The sequence below is a fragment of the Copidosoma floridanum genome, unplaced genomic scaffold (genome assembly GCF_036245765.1).
Source record: "Copidosoma floridanum isolate Cflo_tuat_1 unplaced genomic scaffold, Cflo_Japanese_pri ptg000006l, whole genome shotgun sequence".
Classification (NCBI taxonomy): domain Eukaryota; kingdom Metazoa; phylum Arthropoda; class Insecta; order Hymenoptera; family Encyrtidae; genus Copidosoma; species Copidosoma floridanum.
In genome coordinates, this window is record NW_028321883.1 from 15,763,349 (window position 1) to 15,781,640 (window position 18,292).

General features: G+C 40.0%; 1 protein-coding gene across 4 annotated transcripts in view; it reads left to right on the plus strand.

The window, feature by feature from the left end:
• Window positions 1–18,292, plus strand: part of Synd (protein kinase C and casein kinase substrate in neurons protein Synd) — a 58,288-nt gene that overhangs the window by 37,463 nt on the left and 2,533 nt on the right. Inside the window, exons 2-9 of one of the 4 annotated variants that reach the window (XM_014351983.3) lie at window positions 11,575–12,143; window positions 12,236–12,424; window positions 13,084–13,104; window positions 14,947–15,173; window positions 15,263–15,383; window positions 16,431–16,541; window positions 17,809–17,975; window positions 18,068–18,231. In XM_014351983.3, coding sequence (XP_014207469.2) covers window positions 11,781–12,143; window positions 12,236–12,424; window positions 13,084–13,104; window positions 14,947–15,173; window positions 15,263–15,383; window positions 16,431–16,541; window positions 17,809–17,975; window positions 18,068–18,231 — 1,363 coding nt within the window. In that variant the 5' untranslated portion in view covers window positions 11,575–11,780. Of the gene's footprint in view, window positions 1–11,574; window positions 12,144–12,235; window positions 12,425–13,083; window positions 13,105–13,908; window positions 13,921–14,946; window positions 15,174–15,262; window positions 15,384–16,430; window positions 16,542–17,808; window positions 17,976–18,067; window positions 18,232–18,292 lie in introns of all 4 variants that reach the window. The other 3 variants (XM_014351985.3, XM_014351987.3, XM_014351986.3) reach the window with 3 other exon arrangements.

The following is an 18,292-nucleotide window of genomic DNA, read 5'->3' on the forward strand; positions in this document are numbered from 1 at the left end:
CCGGAAAAGCTTGAAAAATTTGTCGCTGCTGTTTTTTCATCATCATCATCATTATTACTGTTTTTTTTGTTTTTCCGAGCTCTTAGCTCCGAATACGCTCTCTTTTTGTTGTACATGTACTTGTGTACTGCGCAGTGTACGTTCAGGGCTTTCTCCCTTTTTTTTTCTCGGCTTCTTCTCGTCTCTTTTGCTGCCGGCCTTCGACTCTGCTGGGTATTTTTTTGTTTGTTTTTTTTTTGTTTGTACAGACTATAAATATAGTACACGTTCAATGTATTGTTTTGCGATTGTTGCATTGTTGTCCAAAGTTAAATGAGTAGGCGTGTCTCAATGAGATTTTAGAAACACGTTTTATCGAACTTCAACGGAAAATCCCATTAAAACAAAAATTAAATTAAATTAAATGTGTGCTAGAGACGCATGGCAATGACAATCATATGAGTGAAATTGTGTTTCAATATAGCTCACGCTTGACATAATGAAATCCTTTTCAATTTGCAAATTTTTTTTGTACCATATAGTGTTGCATTTTACGCATCATCCTGTACGAGATCCTGTAGGTAATTCACACTATTCGACAAGATAAACAAAATGTATTACAAAGACCGAGATGGAAAAGCTTAACATTTAGTAAAGAGAATCCTTTATATACCGAGTAAACCAACTAATGGCAATGAAAAGAAGTGGGCAGAGCACCTAAGGAAAGCTACTCCCTCATTTTTTGGGCTGATATACCCCACAGTCGGCACGTTCCACCCCTAAAGTATCGAATACCTATACTGGATATTATACAGGAGGTGGTGTGTGTGCTTTAACAGGTCCTATTTTTTCAGCATCCAGAGCATGCGCGCTCTCGTCTACGCTGCACACATTCAGCCGGTTTTCTCTGGTTTTTCTCCGACGAAAATCCGTTCTTCACTTCCCAACCCTGATGTAATACACTTAATTTAATAAGCGTTATGTCATACTTTCTACTGTAAATCATTTTTAAAATTATAATAAAAAAAATTGCGGGATGAAAATGTATTTACCGAGAAAAAAAACGACGTTCTTGGCAAACGAAAAGTACATTTCCGTGTAAACCCCGACTTTGGTCCTTTAGCTTCTCTGCAGCTCGTGCGAATAATCTTTTCTCGTTTTTGGCGCGTGTATGCACGCACGCGTCCGACGATATTTTCGACCTAGTTTTCGCGAGGATGAAATGCGAATAACAACAGTACTAACCGGTTGATGCAAATACACACACATACGCAACAGACATTGCAGGACGGAAGCGTCGATGTTTTGTTGTGCAAATGATGGGGAGTGTGTGTCATGCTGCCAACGCCAGGATACTTGCGGGGGCGACGATGGTTCGCTCTTCTGCACGTGATGCAGCCCAAAGTGAAGTTTAGGACGACACACGAGCTTCAAATTATGAAATCGGTGATCGTGTGATGACGATTTTGACGTTTTTTTTAAAAATAAATTATTTATATTAATTCGCCCACAACAATTTAATTAGAAAATTTCAGATGAAACGTTAACCTGTGGGAAATTTTTTTGTCATTCCCATACAATTTTGTCTCGTTAGTCATACCTGTACATACAGTAACATTTTTGTTTTGTCCTTTCGTGAACGTTAGGTGATTACGCAACTGCTATAAGCTCATCGTCAACTTATTCATCCCAGAATATATATATATTTTTTAATGGTTTAGTTTTCTTGCATAAAAAATGTACAAAACTAATTATATTTTCGTACGTTATGCGCAACTACGTTGAAACTTCTTGACGATAAAAAAATAATAATTAACAAACCAGTTGTTTCCTTATAAAATAGCACAAGTATACTCGTGAGCGAAAGTTTCTCCCGAATTTGATGGACATTAATTAAGTTGAACCGCGCATAGGTAATTATTAAATGTTTTTCCTTTCACTTCGATTTCGAACCGGAGAGTCGACTAAATGTGGCCATTTGTCCACTTAAGGCAACGCTCGAGCGCCCGTACACAATTTAGTGGACTGTTTTTCCGGCATCTTGCGCATTACCACTACCTGTATATAAATCGTACAACGTGTGTGTTGCATGCACTCCATTTGATTTTCCGTCATCAGCAACACCGTATACCTCTACTATACGCTTTGAAAGTGAAGAGAGAAAAAAACGTATCGGATTTTTTTTTTTGTACCTCGTTATAACGTATGGTTAAAAATTGTAACTTTTGCTTGAAAACAACCCCTCTGGGCCCTCGAGCCTTTTCCACAGCCCACACACAAAATTACCCCTACAGGCACAACTTGCGGACACGTCTCCCCACACATCAGAGCCTCTCGAAGGAGCAAAACGCATTTCCGACAGCAAAGAAGTAGAGAGAAAAAAAGAGTCTGTCAAGCTAACCGTGCAGAGAGCGAAATATGAGGAGGGAAGAGAGGAGGAAAAGGAAAAATAAAACGAGGCCAGGGAGGGTAAAAAAAAGTTGTGCTTGCGTAGGGCTTTTTCTTTCGAGTGTCTGCCTACTTCGCTCGGCTCGTCGCTCGAAAAGCCGACTCTGGTCGGTCATTCACTCTCTCTTGCTGCTTCGCACGTACAATACATACATATATATATGTATATATATATACTCATCACAGTACCCGCGGACGCGAAGCTTGAATAGCATGGTTGTCGTCTCTTCTCGACGTTCATCTTTCAAGCTGGTATACCTACGTCCCAAAGCCCGGAGGTATACGTGTACGCGTGTCGGAGAGTCGGTGGGAGGGGACGGGTCTTTTGAAATTTTGATTTGCCCCGTAATGAGAAAGCCCTCGATGTATCTCGCGTGTGTCTTTCGTCCCGAGTCTTTTTCCCCGTGACTCGGCGGCTACGCCACTTATACCCGCTCGAGGAGCGAATTAAATTGTTTTCACGCCTTTTCGAAAGGATTACACACACACACACTCTCTCTCTCTCTCCTGGGGATAAAATTTTGGACGGCCCTGCCGTTGCTGCTCGCCACTTTAGCCGTCAAGACGCGGCGCGCACTGTAGTCTCATCTCGCGTCTAAAGTACCCATCGATACACGCATAATTCACACGCGCATTTGTAATAATGAGAAAAAAAAAGGCAAGCTGTTTAGATACCACCGCAGAGTATTACCTATATATGTACACACGTTACAAACATCTCCATGCGGATAATAACTATATAATAGGTAGGTGTGGATGATTTAAAACAAGACGAAACCGCTCGTCGTCGTGAATAACGTTTTATTACGTCCGTACTCGAAAAAGCGGATTATTAGCTCGGAAATGTGGTTCTGCATTGAAAAAAAGGAAACTATGCGCCCCTACTCCCCCCATTCTGTCGTACCTTATATATACATACACGACACCTGTTTAATAAATAACGATATCGTTTATTGGACAAGGGGGGAAAAGCGAGTGTACGGTTGAACTGGTTCTGGTCCCCTGGGGTGAGTCGCCGGCAAGGCCGCGTATAATATACGCCTGACCCACGCATCGAGGCACCGTAAATCAAGTGATAGATATTAAGGACAACCCTGATATGTATATAGTATATACCTGCGTTCGCTCGTTCGTTTCTTACGTGTTTTACACTACTAAATTTTATGGCTAAACAAGAACCCGTACGAGAATGTGATCGTTTGGATTATATACATAATATTCGATAAAGATGATGCCGTGGCGTTGGGTACATGGTATTTGGGTAATAAGTTTTAGGGTTTCGAGTGTCGAGGCAAATCAAAGGAAATGCGAATAAATGAAATTTTTCCTCGTGAAATGAAAATGAGGTGAAAATTCAACATTATCCTATTAGCAAAGACGACATTTCATTTCCTATGAGAATAAAGGGCGTGAGAGTACTCGCGCGAACACTCGGGGACGATTGAGAGACTCGTGCGCCTGACGTAACAGTCATAAAAAAGCTCCCGCTGCTCTGCAGTCTACACCATTGGGGCATATACACCTATACCACTGTATACGTTATACGGGGATGGTTTGTTAGTCACGGCCGGCTGGTGCTTCCTTATTCTCATCTTCCTCCTCTTTATACTTCTTTGCTGGGCAGCCTTTTACTTTGCCTTATCTTCCCGTGTATGGATGGGACGTCGTCGTCTTATTACTTCTTCTTCTTCTTCAAGCTTAGGGGCATTATCGCGTCACGAGTTTTATGGGGTGCTCTTTTACTCGGGAATATTATGTTGTGTGCGCAAAGTTTTCTTTTTCCTTTTCCTTTTTTGCTTCTTTTGTGAAAACACGTATGGAGGTGTGGAGCAGTTTATTCCTGTTTTTTTTTTTCAAGAGGGATGAGGTTATTTTGCCGATTTTTTTAACCGTAATAGGCATTCGCGTGTAGTGTGCGGAAGTAAATGTACGTATTATGCGTATTGCCGAGGTGAAACGGTTCGAAAGGAAAAACCAAAATGCAGGTGACGCTTGGCTGTGATTTAAGTACCATTGCAAGCTACAGTGTCCCATACGGTATTTTCTTCCTCGCAAATTTCGACGAACAACAACTTTCTCGGATAAATCAGTCTGTAGACACTCGTAAAAAAAAAACAACTCTCAGCTCGGGATTTCCCTTGCCTTTTCGCAGCATCAGAACAAAAAGTACGTAATTTTATGACCACTGCACTTACCCTAGATTTAGAAAAAAAATTACTTGTATACTTTATGAAGAGTAAATTTAATAATATACCTACCCATGGAAACTCAACTCCCGCACAGCCTGTACAAGGACTATCCACCCCCTTTCCCCTCTCCTGCGTTAGTTATTTTCAGCGCGCACATTACAAACTACATTTGCTTCATTACTCTGTCAGACCCACATCTACGCAATCTATTTTATTTTTTTATTTTTTTATTCAACTTTCAGTAAAAAGGGTACTAACTATACTTTCTTTTTTTTTTTTTGCTGTAATGCACCATTACAGGCTGCTCCGTACGAGACGCGATTTTTCAAGTTCATCGTGTGTGCATGAACCGAAAAATTTAAATCTCGGCTCCTCTTTTGACTATAAATCAATTTTATAATCCTCGCTTCTTATATTCCGCTGCTACTGCTCAGTCACCATATTTCTTTCCGCTTCGTTACCCTTGCCTTTACAATAGCTTTCTGCATTTTGTGTACTAGATCTTTTAGGGGTCACTTTCTAGTTAATCACCTGGGATTATTTTATGATTTTTTGGCAAGTTATTACTTTGTGAAAATTTAAAAAGGCACCTTACACGATCGAAAATTTGGATTTGATTATGGGTAGTAAAAAGAGATTGGTCTTGCAATTTGGATAGAAGAAAGAAGAAAAAGCTCGCAGATTTATAGGCAACGAGAGAAAGAAATACATATTAAGCATGTACCTTATATACATACATTTAGTTATCTGTTGATGGTACTTAATTGTTTACGATAAAACTTCTTGAGAGGGGTCAAATGAATGTGTTGCCAATGACACAAACATTGTCTTGGTACATTTTAATGACTAAGTAAGAGTAATTTTTAACAACATATTTTTTTTTGTTCTTGTCAACTATGTGCTCCTCCCCATTGTTTTGGGATAAAACTACTGATTTAGTAAAGCGTTAGCGAGTTTCTTTTTTTCCTTTTGTATTTTATTTGTTGGTAACTACTTGTTTTTTGATCGATCTAGAAAAAGCACAAAAAAATATCATGTAGCTTGGCTGCTCGTGTTCATCACGTAAACTAAAAACTTATTTAATTAACGATTCAATTTGTTTCCCCGAGTAGGTAAGTATATATTATATACACCACCAACGTATAGGTAATAAAAATCTGTACTGATGTTGATGCGATGTTTAATTAGTTTAAGCTAATTGTATTTAGCGCGCGTGGAATTAAAATATATAGGCCTCGCATATGTGTACATTTCGCATGTAGGTGTTTGAATATACGTATATACACGTTGATTGGGGGCCCCAAGGACGCAAGCACAACGTGTTCTGCTAATAGCGGGAAATCGATATAGAGTTGCAGTTATATTCTTGCGTGACTCTCACGTTTCAACTTTACCCATATATGTATATCCACTTTGCTTGCATTACATTCGCTTTTAAAATACGTCAAGTACGAAGGGACATTGCTTTTGCGAGCAAATCGGCACTCTTTGAAGTATCTGTATCAGTCACGTAATGATCATTCAGGATTTAAAAAAAAATCACTGTTTATTAAATTTTTTTTCCCGTAAATCCCAGCTTGAAAGAATTCGCCTGCAGTAAAAATCTTCATGGAAAAGTCAAACGCGTATAATAAATTGAACAAAACTTGTTTCCCACCGTGACTTTTCGTCTCTTTCCGAGGACTTTGGTCCATACATCCACGACGCTCGCCATCCAGGACTTCCCTGAACCATATATAGATTATATCCGTACGCACACGTGTGTACACATATAAATTCAACTATCAGCATATCTTACTCATCCTTTCCCCCCCCCCTCTTCACTTGTTGAAAGAGCCCAATCAGAATTTGGCGCACCTTTCGCCTTCGACGATCTCGTCTCACTTCCGGCCACATGTATACATAAGTTGCCCTAAACAGCACGTGGGCGTGCGCGCAAGGAATGCCGATGACTCCTGTCGCACACGCTCTTGTCTGCCTCGAAATTGGCACGGCTGTACTGACCCGTGTCTCCCTGTATATATACATACCTTTACTGCCCGCTACACACACACACACACACGCTACAAGCTCCTTTGGAATGGGAACGTACCCTCAGCTGGAATGCGGTTTTGCCGGCGGCTCTCGCGTGTTGTGTATGGGACCCTATGGCGCTGTTACTTTCGTTGCTCTCTCTCGAAAAGACGGCCGAGGAGGGAGTATAGAATCGGTTTGAGATATCGGGAGGATGCGCGGCGTGTGATGGTTAATGAGCCCCGTCGATGAACATTAGCGTCCCGGCGTCGCCGTCACCCTCGATACATAAGCGCTATCTGTACTGTATATGCGTGTAAGTAACGTTGTTGGTGTTTTTTTTTTTTTTTTTTTTTTCTCTTTTGATAACCGGTGAAGGAGACATTTGTGCGTGTATATTTTATGAATATCGTGTGGCGTGTGCCAATGCATGTGTGAAAGAGATACAACCGGGTCGCGTTCAGGTGTCGGCCAAAGGAAAAACAACGAGTTGAGTATTTTTTTTTTTTATTTCACAACACACATTATAATATATACCATATTTGTATCATCATACCTCGCAAATTGAATCTTTCGTATACCAGCTAATTGTAATTTTGAGCCAAGGGTTTGAGTTGATTTTACTAATTTTTGGATCGGTGGGATGAAATTTATTTAAGATATAACCGGTACCTTTGATAATTTTATGTATAAGTAAATTATATGAGCACGCGAGTATACAACTATCTACCGTAATTGTGTAATTCATGCGGAACAAAGTGGTGGTGTACGTGTAATTAAATCTTTCCGAGAAACACCAGCAGCAAAATCAACATCCATTCCATTACACCATACAACATATACTTGTATACACACATCTATCTTCACATGTACATTTTCGCACTTGCGAGACGTTAAACACAGTTAGGTACAGAGTCCGTGTATCAAAGTTGCGCTTAAATAAGTATTGGTGTAGGTACGTACGCATTACAAACAAAAGTACCGCGTTGTTGCTTTATTGCGCCCAACATAAATATACCGTTGGTTCACGCATAGGTTTCTGGGGCCTCTTTATACTTGTACACTCGAAATTATTGTGTGCCCGTTCGTCAAGTGTCACCTTACGCGTAGCGGGACAGGCTTCAAGGTGTCTATGATCCATTGAGGTCGGTGTACATCATCTCGTTCATGAACAATACAATGGTAATAATAAAAATACAAGTGTCCAGTGACCGACATGATTTTTCTGTTTTCGATTGCGAGCACGTACGGCAGCCTACGTGATGTAGTTCAATGTATTTTGTCAATTACCTATTGGCTATATATGTGTGGGGTCATTAAACGCGGGTGTTCTTATTAATGGCACAAGCCGGCTTCGGTGTTTCTATGTTTCACGAGTAGTTTATATGAATTGAGATTCTTACGCGAATAACTTGTAGAAGAATGTTTTTTTAGCCAATTAAATCAAATTTTTTTTTCTTCCCGAAATATTTAAAATCCAGCTTCGGAGTTTTCCATCTTCGTCCCGAGAAATACACCGGTTTCCTTTGGTATGCCATTATACGTCGACCTACAAAGCTGACACACGGCAGTCGTATAGGTACAGTCCTCTAATTTTCTATTCAGTCCCTCTTAAATACCAAGGGTTTTCGAGGCAAACTCTGCACACGCCCAAATGTAGGGTAAGCTCTCGCCAAACTCTCGCGCCTGGAAAGTTTTTATCGTGTACGTCTTGCAACCTATATGCTACCGGATTAGGCGTATCTTATGTACAGGTTACCGCTAACACTTTTCCAAACAAACATTCGCATGATGAATCCTTTAATTAAAAAAAGTATCTAATTACTCTTTTCTTTTCGTTACACGTGACTATACTACTCCGAACGAGCGATAGGGCGAGCAGATCTGATTTTCTGAATTCCAGTGCACGTACATACCTACTAAATATCATCAAAATCATCGCGGCGTATTCTATTGTATTATACACACATGCAGGTATATACATTCGCGTCAGCAGTTTCACACACACGTCGGAGGCGAAAGAGTCGCAAAGCATTGTCTCGCGTATCTCTTTTTGTCGGAGGCACATGGAATCGGATCCTTCCACAAAAAAAGGTGGGGATTTAAAATAGAATGCCCACGTACAATATTACAGTAGTAGGCTATTATACGCGTGCGCGCGGCCTTGCATTTCCGGCTCTCGGAGATCCGTTTGCGACCTCCTTTTTCACGGGCGACAGTCTGAGCCCCCCTTTCCCTTTTTTCCCCCCCTGCTATAACCCAACTACACGTGCACACACGCACGAGAGACACTCATCTTGTTTTAATTTCGGGAACGCTGCACCCACGCGAGTACACGTACGCGGGACTTTTTTTTTTTTTAGCTGTTGTCGTTTGCGGTGTACGGGCGCCGTCGGAGCAGTGTTTTTAATTTTCGCGAAACCGAGTGTGAACGCGAGAGTGCAGCGGGTCTGGGGTCGAACAATGAGAAAACTCGGCGCGGGAAAAACATGGAAAACACTCGCTTCTTTTTTTTTTTCCACGATATAAGCAATGGCATGCCTATGTCATTGTTGTGGCGTGCTGTGATTAATAAAGGCCGTCAACCGCGTGGCCCAATTTACTCGATATATTCCACAGGTTTATTTTCTCCCAATGTTTTTATTACTGTGCACTTTCGATCTGTGTATATATGCACACATTATCTCGACGAGGTAAATTCACCACGACAAAAGACGCGCCCCTGATGGGTATTACAATGTATACCCATACGCGTGTGCGAGTACAACGTATACTTGACGAAATGCGCGAAATTGCGCGTCGCTTCTTTTTTTTGTTTCCCCCTTCTCTATTCCCGGTGCGTTGAGACTACAGACGTGGTATTAGGTATACGTATACGTGCGACGCGTGTTGATTTACATCACATACGCAAAAGAGAGAAGGGAGAGGGAGAAAGATGTGCGCGCTATTGTTACGTGTTATCCTTCGCGGAGAGTGCAATTAGACTCCCCCGTGTGCGGTGCAGCAGAAAGAAGGGAGCCTTGAGAATTCGCGCGAGCTGAGTTGCGTGTGTTTTTTTTTTTTAACTCGGGTTGGCATGTGTACAAAGCGGGTACATGTTGGTATATGTGCAAAAAGAAAGATTTTACTTAATTAGTTTATACCGAAACTCATTCGTTTCAATCATTTTCGATTATTACATCGACAAGTGCTTACAGTTGGTAATTTCTCGTTCTTCAAGTAGACCATTATACAAAGTATGCATATAAATATATATATAAAAATAAATAAATAAATAAAGAATACCGTTACCGCGCTTCTCTCGGTCATCGGCGCGATTGTATAGCGTAAAAGAGAGGGGCTGACGGACAGGTCGAAATCGGGATAAATCGGGCGTAGGTATATTAACACGCAATATGTGGGTCACTTGATTCGTTTCAATGTCGCGCGTGTAACGAGCGCGAATTGAGCCACGCACGATACACGTACACCGCTGGCGAATCGAATTCAATCAATGCCATTGAGAAATTGGATTCCCCCGCCGACGACCGCGACGCTTTCGTTTGTGACTTTCCCCCTCCCCCTTAAACATCGCGATGACCTATTTTTCGTTTTGTTTTTTTTGCACTGCTGTGAAAATCGAGTTTACACACATTCTCGGTTTTAGTAAGATCGGTCGCATTCAACTCAGAAAGACTGCCGTATAAAAGTACGCTCTCTGCGCTGAAACGAAACATATATTTTTTTTGTTCTCGGGTTCGACGAACCGTTGACAAAAACAAATAGAAAAATGTGAGAACTCGAAGAGCACGAAACATTCGTGTATACACGTATTGTGAGCTTATAACATATCGGATGTCGAGCACAGTAAGTAAGTATACGTACACTTATATATACTTGAGAAAAAGAAGAAGAGCGGAGAGAGAGAGAGAGAGAGAGGGGGGGGGGAGACAGGTAATTTGTAGCATGTGCGTGGCTTCGCGAATTGGGCCAATCGATGATCGTCGCCGGACGGGCAATCCAATAAGGCTGATCTCGCAGAGTTTACCCCGTGGATTGTTCGCTCGATCCAGAGCTTTGCCACTGGGGCCCTATCCTCTAAACGTGTTGGCAGGCGACATAGCCAATACACAGCTAAAGGAGCTCTCTGATTAGTCGAAATTGACTGTGTTGGCCTGGTGTCAGTTGTGTCACCCACCGACACACTTAGAGGATCCCATACGCACCAACGTGTACGAGGGAACCCTACGTATAGCTTTCGTTCCGATGCTTGTCGGGAGTTTACCGCGTGCAATGGGATAGGTAATACCTCTTGCGCGTTATATTGGATTATGTATACCATCCATGTATACGTGTACATTATATTATTATCTCCACAGCAGTGTGTGTCTGTAGAATATTATGCTGATTTACATACATAAGTAACCATACACAGACCGGATTCTTGCATTTACTTACGCACGCATATAATGTATTTAACAATGTTAGTGTCTGTTTTGCGAGCGAATTAATTTTTCGATGAGCCTAACGCGTTTTCAATATTTCATCATGTTTTCATGCGAGGTGATAATTATATTAATCATTATTACATGACGTTACTAACTATATTGCAATTAATCGATACATGGACACAAACACTTAATATATATTATATACACACACCACCAACATGGTAACCTCGATGGTAACTAACCTCAACACACTATCGCGTCCCAGTCTTCACAGTTTTTTTTTTGTTCCTCCTGATTTGGCCAAATTTTTCGTGAAAATAAAATATTTTCAGTGGTAAATTTTTAATATTTAAGACATAGCCATCGATACTTCTCCAGAGAGATACTGTCCATGTTTTCTACTTCCATATTGTTATCGAGTTGAGTGCGATACACATAGAAAATATTATACATAAATAAATAGCGTTACCAAAAACTCAGGTCTTACCTTTGCTTTTGATTGTACGTGTATATAGTCTAAGGAAAAAGAAAAGAAGAAGAGGGTTTCGGGCCAGCCTGTAGTCACCGTCCACGGTAGACCGGCGACTTGCAGCACGCACCCCCCGTTCTAGTAAGAGAGCTCTAACCTTGCAAAAAAAAAAAAAAAAGAAAGAAACATCAATCAATCAGCACCAGCACACCTGAGCATTTACAAGCCAATCGAGCAAACGTCACCCTAAGCATGTCTCACCACAGCGACGACAACATGCTGATTGCGACCTCGGACTCGTTCTGGGAGCCGGGCAACTACAAGCGCACGACCAAGCGCATCGAGGACGGGCAAAAGCTCTGCGACGGCCTGATCGCCCTCGTCCAGGAGCGCGCCGAGATAGAAAAGGTGTACGTGAAGGCCCTAAAAACCTGGTCGAAGCACTGGAACGAGAAGATCGAGAAGGGACCAGAGTACGGGACCACCGAGGCTGCCTGGAAGGGCGTCCTCGTCGAGGCGGACCGGCTCTGCGACCTCCACACCAGGATTCGCGACAACCTCTGCAACAACATCGTACAGCAGGTCAAGACGTGGCAGAAGGACACCTATCACAAGGTTGGCTCCCCTCCCCCTGTTTTTCCTCTCCCCCCCCCACGATCCTTCGATTGGTAATTATTTAACGAGCGGGTGTGTGTTTCCGCGCCCAGACGATGATGACCCTCAAGGAGAAGAAGGACATGGACGACGCGTTCAAGAAGGCCCAGAAGCCGTGGTCCAAGATCCTGCAGAAGGTCGAGAAGGCCAAGAGCGACTACCACAACAGCTGCAAGTCCGAGCGCAGCGCGGCCAACATGGAGCGGAACGCCTGCGCCGACAGTTCGCTGTCGCCCGATCAGGTATGGTGTCCAATTGTCTCTCTTTCCGTTTTGATCGATCGCCGCTCATTCCCATCATTCATAACTTCTCGAGATTTTCGCAATTTTCGGCTTATGGATACATGCTAACAAATGGCTCGATCGGTTGGTGCTGCGCACAAACCCAACCGATCTACGGTCATTTGTTCAGCCAATCCTGTACCAATCGATTTCATTATTTGGCAAAGTCTCTCATCGACGGTGTATTATTTATTTTTTACTTGAAGACATGATTGATACCTCGTAATATCAAATATTTTAAGAACTTACGCTTTGATTGCAGTGTGTAATTATTGTTAATCTTTGTCATTAATATCGAATCGTAAGCGAAAAATCATGATAACAATCAACTTGTGCAATAAGAAAAACTCTGAGACTGTCAGTGTGTACCTAACTTTGTAGTGCGAACAAAAAAAAAAGAACTAAAACTTGAGTATAAACTAACTGAAAAGTTTGTGCTTTTTTTAGTTCAACTGTCCCAATTAGCGTGAATAATTAATCTGCAAATAATTAACTTTTAAATTTATTTCTCGCAACCAAACAAAAAAAAGAACATTCCGCTCACTTCATTAATAAGGAATATTAAAAATGTAGAAAAAAAAAGTTAGCAAGAAAGATTTTTTAGCATACGTTATTTTCAGACTGCCCGAGGCTCTGACAGCGTATGTCGATAATTTTCAGTCGTGCATGTCGTTCTTATTCTTTTTAAGCTGAAGATAAAATAAAAATTCTTAGAAAAAATATGCATGAGTTTGTTGATGCTCTGTGTAGCTTTAATTGACCCTTTTTAAATAATTTATACAATTTTCTTATAATATTAGAAGCGAGTCTTGATAATATTGGTGTGCGTAGCTTATACATTATACGATCCTATGTTTATTAATCTTTTTGTTATCTGTGTAATAGTTTTTATGATTCTTGTTTCCCCTATTTTCTATAAACTCGATAGTATTAATTTAATTGAAAGTACACACATTCTCTAAAAACAATAAAACTAGTGTAGGTATACTCGCAACATCAGTCATCGAAAAACAAAAATTCGACATTCATTTTCAAAATTTTCCGCATCACAAAATAAAAAAAAAACGTGAATTCGGCCTTTTAGACAACGAAAACAATTGTAAAAGAAACCATGTGACGACGTTTTGTAGATGACATATTGTGGATTAAACGCGTTGTCCAGGAGAATACGAAAGTTCTTTAGGAAATCGAACAATAAGATTAGCGACGCCGAGCTTGTACGTAGAAACGATTACAAAATCAACAAAAACATTGTATAAACAACATTATTTTTTCATTTTCTTGTTACTTTTATTACTATTCAATAAATGCATGTCCTGCATGCTTTTCTCTTTTTATGTTTTTAAAAAAATATTATTAATTTAGTTCGTTCTTGTTGTTTTTTTTTATGTCTTGTTGCGCCTTAACCTACCACTGTGCATCACTTTGCAATTCACTACACACAGAAAGCTCTTACGGTAAGGGAAAAACAACAACGAATTAACGTAGTCACTTGTAAAGACACGATTAACAATGTTTTTTTTTTTTTTTTTTTTTTTTTTTTATGAGGTATTTTTCTCCAACCTCTCAATACTAATAATTGAAGAAAAAAAATTTATAATTTTTTTGTTACACAAGTTATAAGTTTTATGGTAAAGTTACATTTTAAAATTTTGATAAGTCAGAAACATAAAAATAAAAGCTCGTTGCCTTTATCTCCGAGCACAACTATTTATCTAGTACATTATTTTTTGAGCTTGCAAGTTTTAGAGGACAAACAATATCTAGTGCTCGCTGAAAGCTATTTTTTATTCTTCTTTTGCATTCAATTTTTTAAAGAACTTTTTTTTTCCCTTTGTTAGACTAGTTGTAAATTGTCTTCACACTTTGTTTGTGAATGTTTACGAATTTAAAAATTAATATTGTTATTGCATTTTCTTTCATAGATGTTTGTTATGTAATCGAAGGTCAAGACTTAATAATACAATATAGCTTTGCACGTCGATATTGGCTATAGATTTTTTTTCATGGTGTATCAAGTAAAGAGTATTGATATTGATTCAATTCAATGAGTCATTTTGATACCTGTAAGATTCAATATACATGTGATATTGTAATTGTATTTTATTTTATTTTTTTTCTAACATAACGTAGTAATGCTTGTAAATAGATGCGTGCTGTATTATTTTAAAATTTTTTAAATTGAGGTCTCAAATGTAATATATTTTTAAAATCATTAATCAACTCCTTAATGAACAATTTAAAAGACAAGCGATACAGCAAAGTTTTTCAAGGCACGAGAATATAATTATTTATCAAGAGCATTTTACAGCTTATCGCATAATAACATTGTAAATACTTTGAAATGGAAGAAAAAAAAAAAATTGTCGAGTCTTGGCCATTCGTGAAGACAAGAGCTTCGTCTTCCGTAGAAAGAAAGGATATTAGTCGAAAGAACATGATGTAAATAATGCTTGTCGTTTTTCCCGTTTTCGTCCACGTAGGTGAAGAAATTGCAAGATAGGGTGCAAAAATCCAAGGAGGAAGTGCAAAAGGCCAAGGAAAAGTACGAGAGCGCATTACAGGAGATCAATCAGTACAACCCCAAATACATGGAGGACATGACTCAGGTGTACGAAAAGTGCCAAGAAATGGAAGCCCAGCGGCTTCAATTCTTCAAGGACGTGCTTTTCGGTATTCACAAATGCCTAAATATTTATCAAGATCCAGAGTGAGTACATTTATCGCTGTCAATCGTCACGTTGACTTTTAACCGAAATCGCCGAGATTGTCAATTTTTTTTTTTTTTTTTTTTTCCAGGCTTCCGCAAATTTACGAAGAATTGTACCATACGATCAACAACGCAGACCACGAAAAGGATCTTAAATGGTGGTCGAACAATCATGGAGTTAACATGGCCATGGCCTGGCCTCAGTTCGAGGTAAGTCGAGGGGATCTGTACATACCCTGTGTAAGTCACTTTGCCGGATGGACCCGAAATTCAGAAATTCGCATGCTCCAATTGAACTCGAGTAATAGTTTTCTTTTTATTTGACTGTATTTTTTTCATTGCTATTGTTAATACTTGTTGATAGATCATAGACTCAACTTGTGTTTTTTTAATATGTTTTTAGTGACATGATTGTTAGATGATCCCTTGTTTTGCGTCTTCTAGTTTTGAACTGTTGAGAAACAGATTCCGATTCGACACATTGTGCAAAGTCCTTGCGTTGAATCGAAACACGAAACCACAGTGTAATGTGCTCGTCTGTACAATACCGGCTAATTGCAGCCGGTACTTGTTTATATAATGTTTCTTGCATTTCAAAGCCATGTTAAGACGCCTTGGGGGACTGTAAAAGTCTCTTGTACGACTACCCCCCCCCCCTTTTTCTTTTGCAAACCCGTGGCTGTTCTCTCTCTCTCTCTCTCTCTCTCTCAGTCGCTGACTTGTCTAATGATTCAAACTCGTTCGTTCATTCGCCTCGCGGAGAGAAAATACCATGTATACTTGTATACCGTACGAGTTGGCACGTACAACATTGCACGAGACATGAGACGCGGAAGATCGTTTGTTTTGCCCGGCCGTTCGGATTTGATAAATCGTTTGCCACTCGCTGTCCGCGAGTACAGTTCCTTCACGTAAAATATTTGATGGATCCGGAGCTGCGTCATAAAACTTTATTCGTTCGATGGTGGAAAAAAAAAAAATAATGAAATTCCTCGTCCCAAGGCAAAACTAATCCTCTGGAATCTCCCAGCAACGCCAACACGAAAAAAAGGAGGGGAAACGGTTGCTAAACGATCGCCTTATCGGGCACATATAATATTTTATTGCCCTTCAATTACGTTCCATTGAAAAAGCGAATCTCGCGAGCAGATGCTACAAACACGAAGCTCATAAACGAGAGAGAGAGAGGGGGGGAGTACACGCCCTGGAATGCATGCATGTTGGAATTGTGTGTGCCCATTGCTTATTTACACGCAGGATTACACCGAGGAATTCCGCGACATCGCCAAGGGCTCCAAGTCAAAGGAGGCACTGCCCGCCGGACAAATCACCCTTATCAATCAGCGCCCCGTCGGCGAGGACCTGCATGTAATAATTTTTTTTTTTTTTTTCGTTCTGTTTTCTTTTCCCCCCTCTAAGCTTTTTCTTCGCGCTGTTGTGTATCTTTTTTTTTTTTTTTTTTTGTCTCTTAAATATACTCTTATCGCCTTGGTTTTTTGTCACCGATGGCTTTATTACCTACTGCCTCAAATGCTTAACAATGATTGGTTCGAAACGAAGATTTCGATCCGTGCTCGGGTCGATTTTAGAATATTTAAGAGCGAGTGTTTTGCAAAACGAGGCTTGAAAAAGTGCGTGCGATTAAAATAAAAAAATAAAAAATGTAAGAAACAAGAAGAATCCTTCCGCACTCCGTTTGGCGATTGTTTACAAGTCGCAATTCACTCTCCCAGAGAGGAGCTCGCGAATTTATACACGCGCGTGCTTTTTCCATCCTCGTAACTTAACGATCTTCTTCTGTTTTCTCACCTCACCCGTAAACATAAATATCCAATTCTTTTTTTTTTTTTTCTTCCGTTTTATTCTCACACATGCGAGTGAACGCGTTTGTTCATTCTTTTGCGCTTACGCAATACAAAACACAAGATCAAAATCAGATGGTAACGTAGATCATATAATTATATAATATATTTGTGCACTACTTGTAACTTGAGGATCATAAAAGAGAGAGCACACAGATTGGGAGGTAAAATATTAATGTAATGTGTGTACATGTATGTGTCTGCATAATTGATACAACAAAGCACGACATTAGAGTTGGTATCTCTTAGTATTTGCTCTTAGAATCCATCGGATGGTTTAAACTGATGATCGGTAAGTGCGATTGTCGCCGAATCGAACGAACATAAAATACACATTGTTTTTTCTTCTTCTCTGTATGTATTTCAACAAGAGAAGCGCACTTTTTTTTCATACCATTAGCACGACGCGTTTATAAATATACTTACATCCTCGCTTGCTATGATGATGTCATTATTATACCATCATCATTTATATCTCTGATATCGACGTTTTATCACTCTGACGCTAGAAAAAAAAAGTTTCTTGATAATTGGCGTACTAAGTTGTTCGTATAACGAACAAATATAAATCATCTGATTTAAAGAAAAAAAATTCGCAACACTAATTAAGTACACGGTAAGAAAAAGAAAAAATCTTCCTTGCACCGAGCAAACTCTCATTTATAGCACCGATTTCATCTTAACCGTAAAATAATAAGTATTAAAAGTATTATTATTCATTTGTTCGTTTTTTTTTTTTTTTTTTTTTTTTTCGAAAATCAACTCATTTACAGGATTATCCGCCAACGAACAACAAATCCAAGGCAAAGCCCGCGAGCAGAGTCATATCGCAAGAGTCGAATCACAGCGACGGTAAAACCGACACGAACAGCTCGACGAAACCTCAGCCCGAGAAAAACAACCACGACTCTAACTCGGTCAACAGAAATTCCACGATTACGTAAGTGTCTTGAAAAAAAAAGTTTTTATTTTTGTTCGAAACGTCGCGAGAAATCACATGGTGTGATAATTATTTGATTTTATTTATTACAGAAACGGCAGTAATAACGGCAAGCAAGATTCAAATCCTTTCGATGAAGAAGAATGGGACGAGGACGGGGCGGAACCATTGGTCGACAACGGCGAGCCCGGAGTGCCCGTCAAGGCGTTGTATAACTACGACGGCACAGAGGCCGACGAGCTCACTTTCAAAGAAGGTCCGTGCGATTGGTTTATTCCTCCAATTTTGCTGTCGGTACCAATTGATAATGTATAACG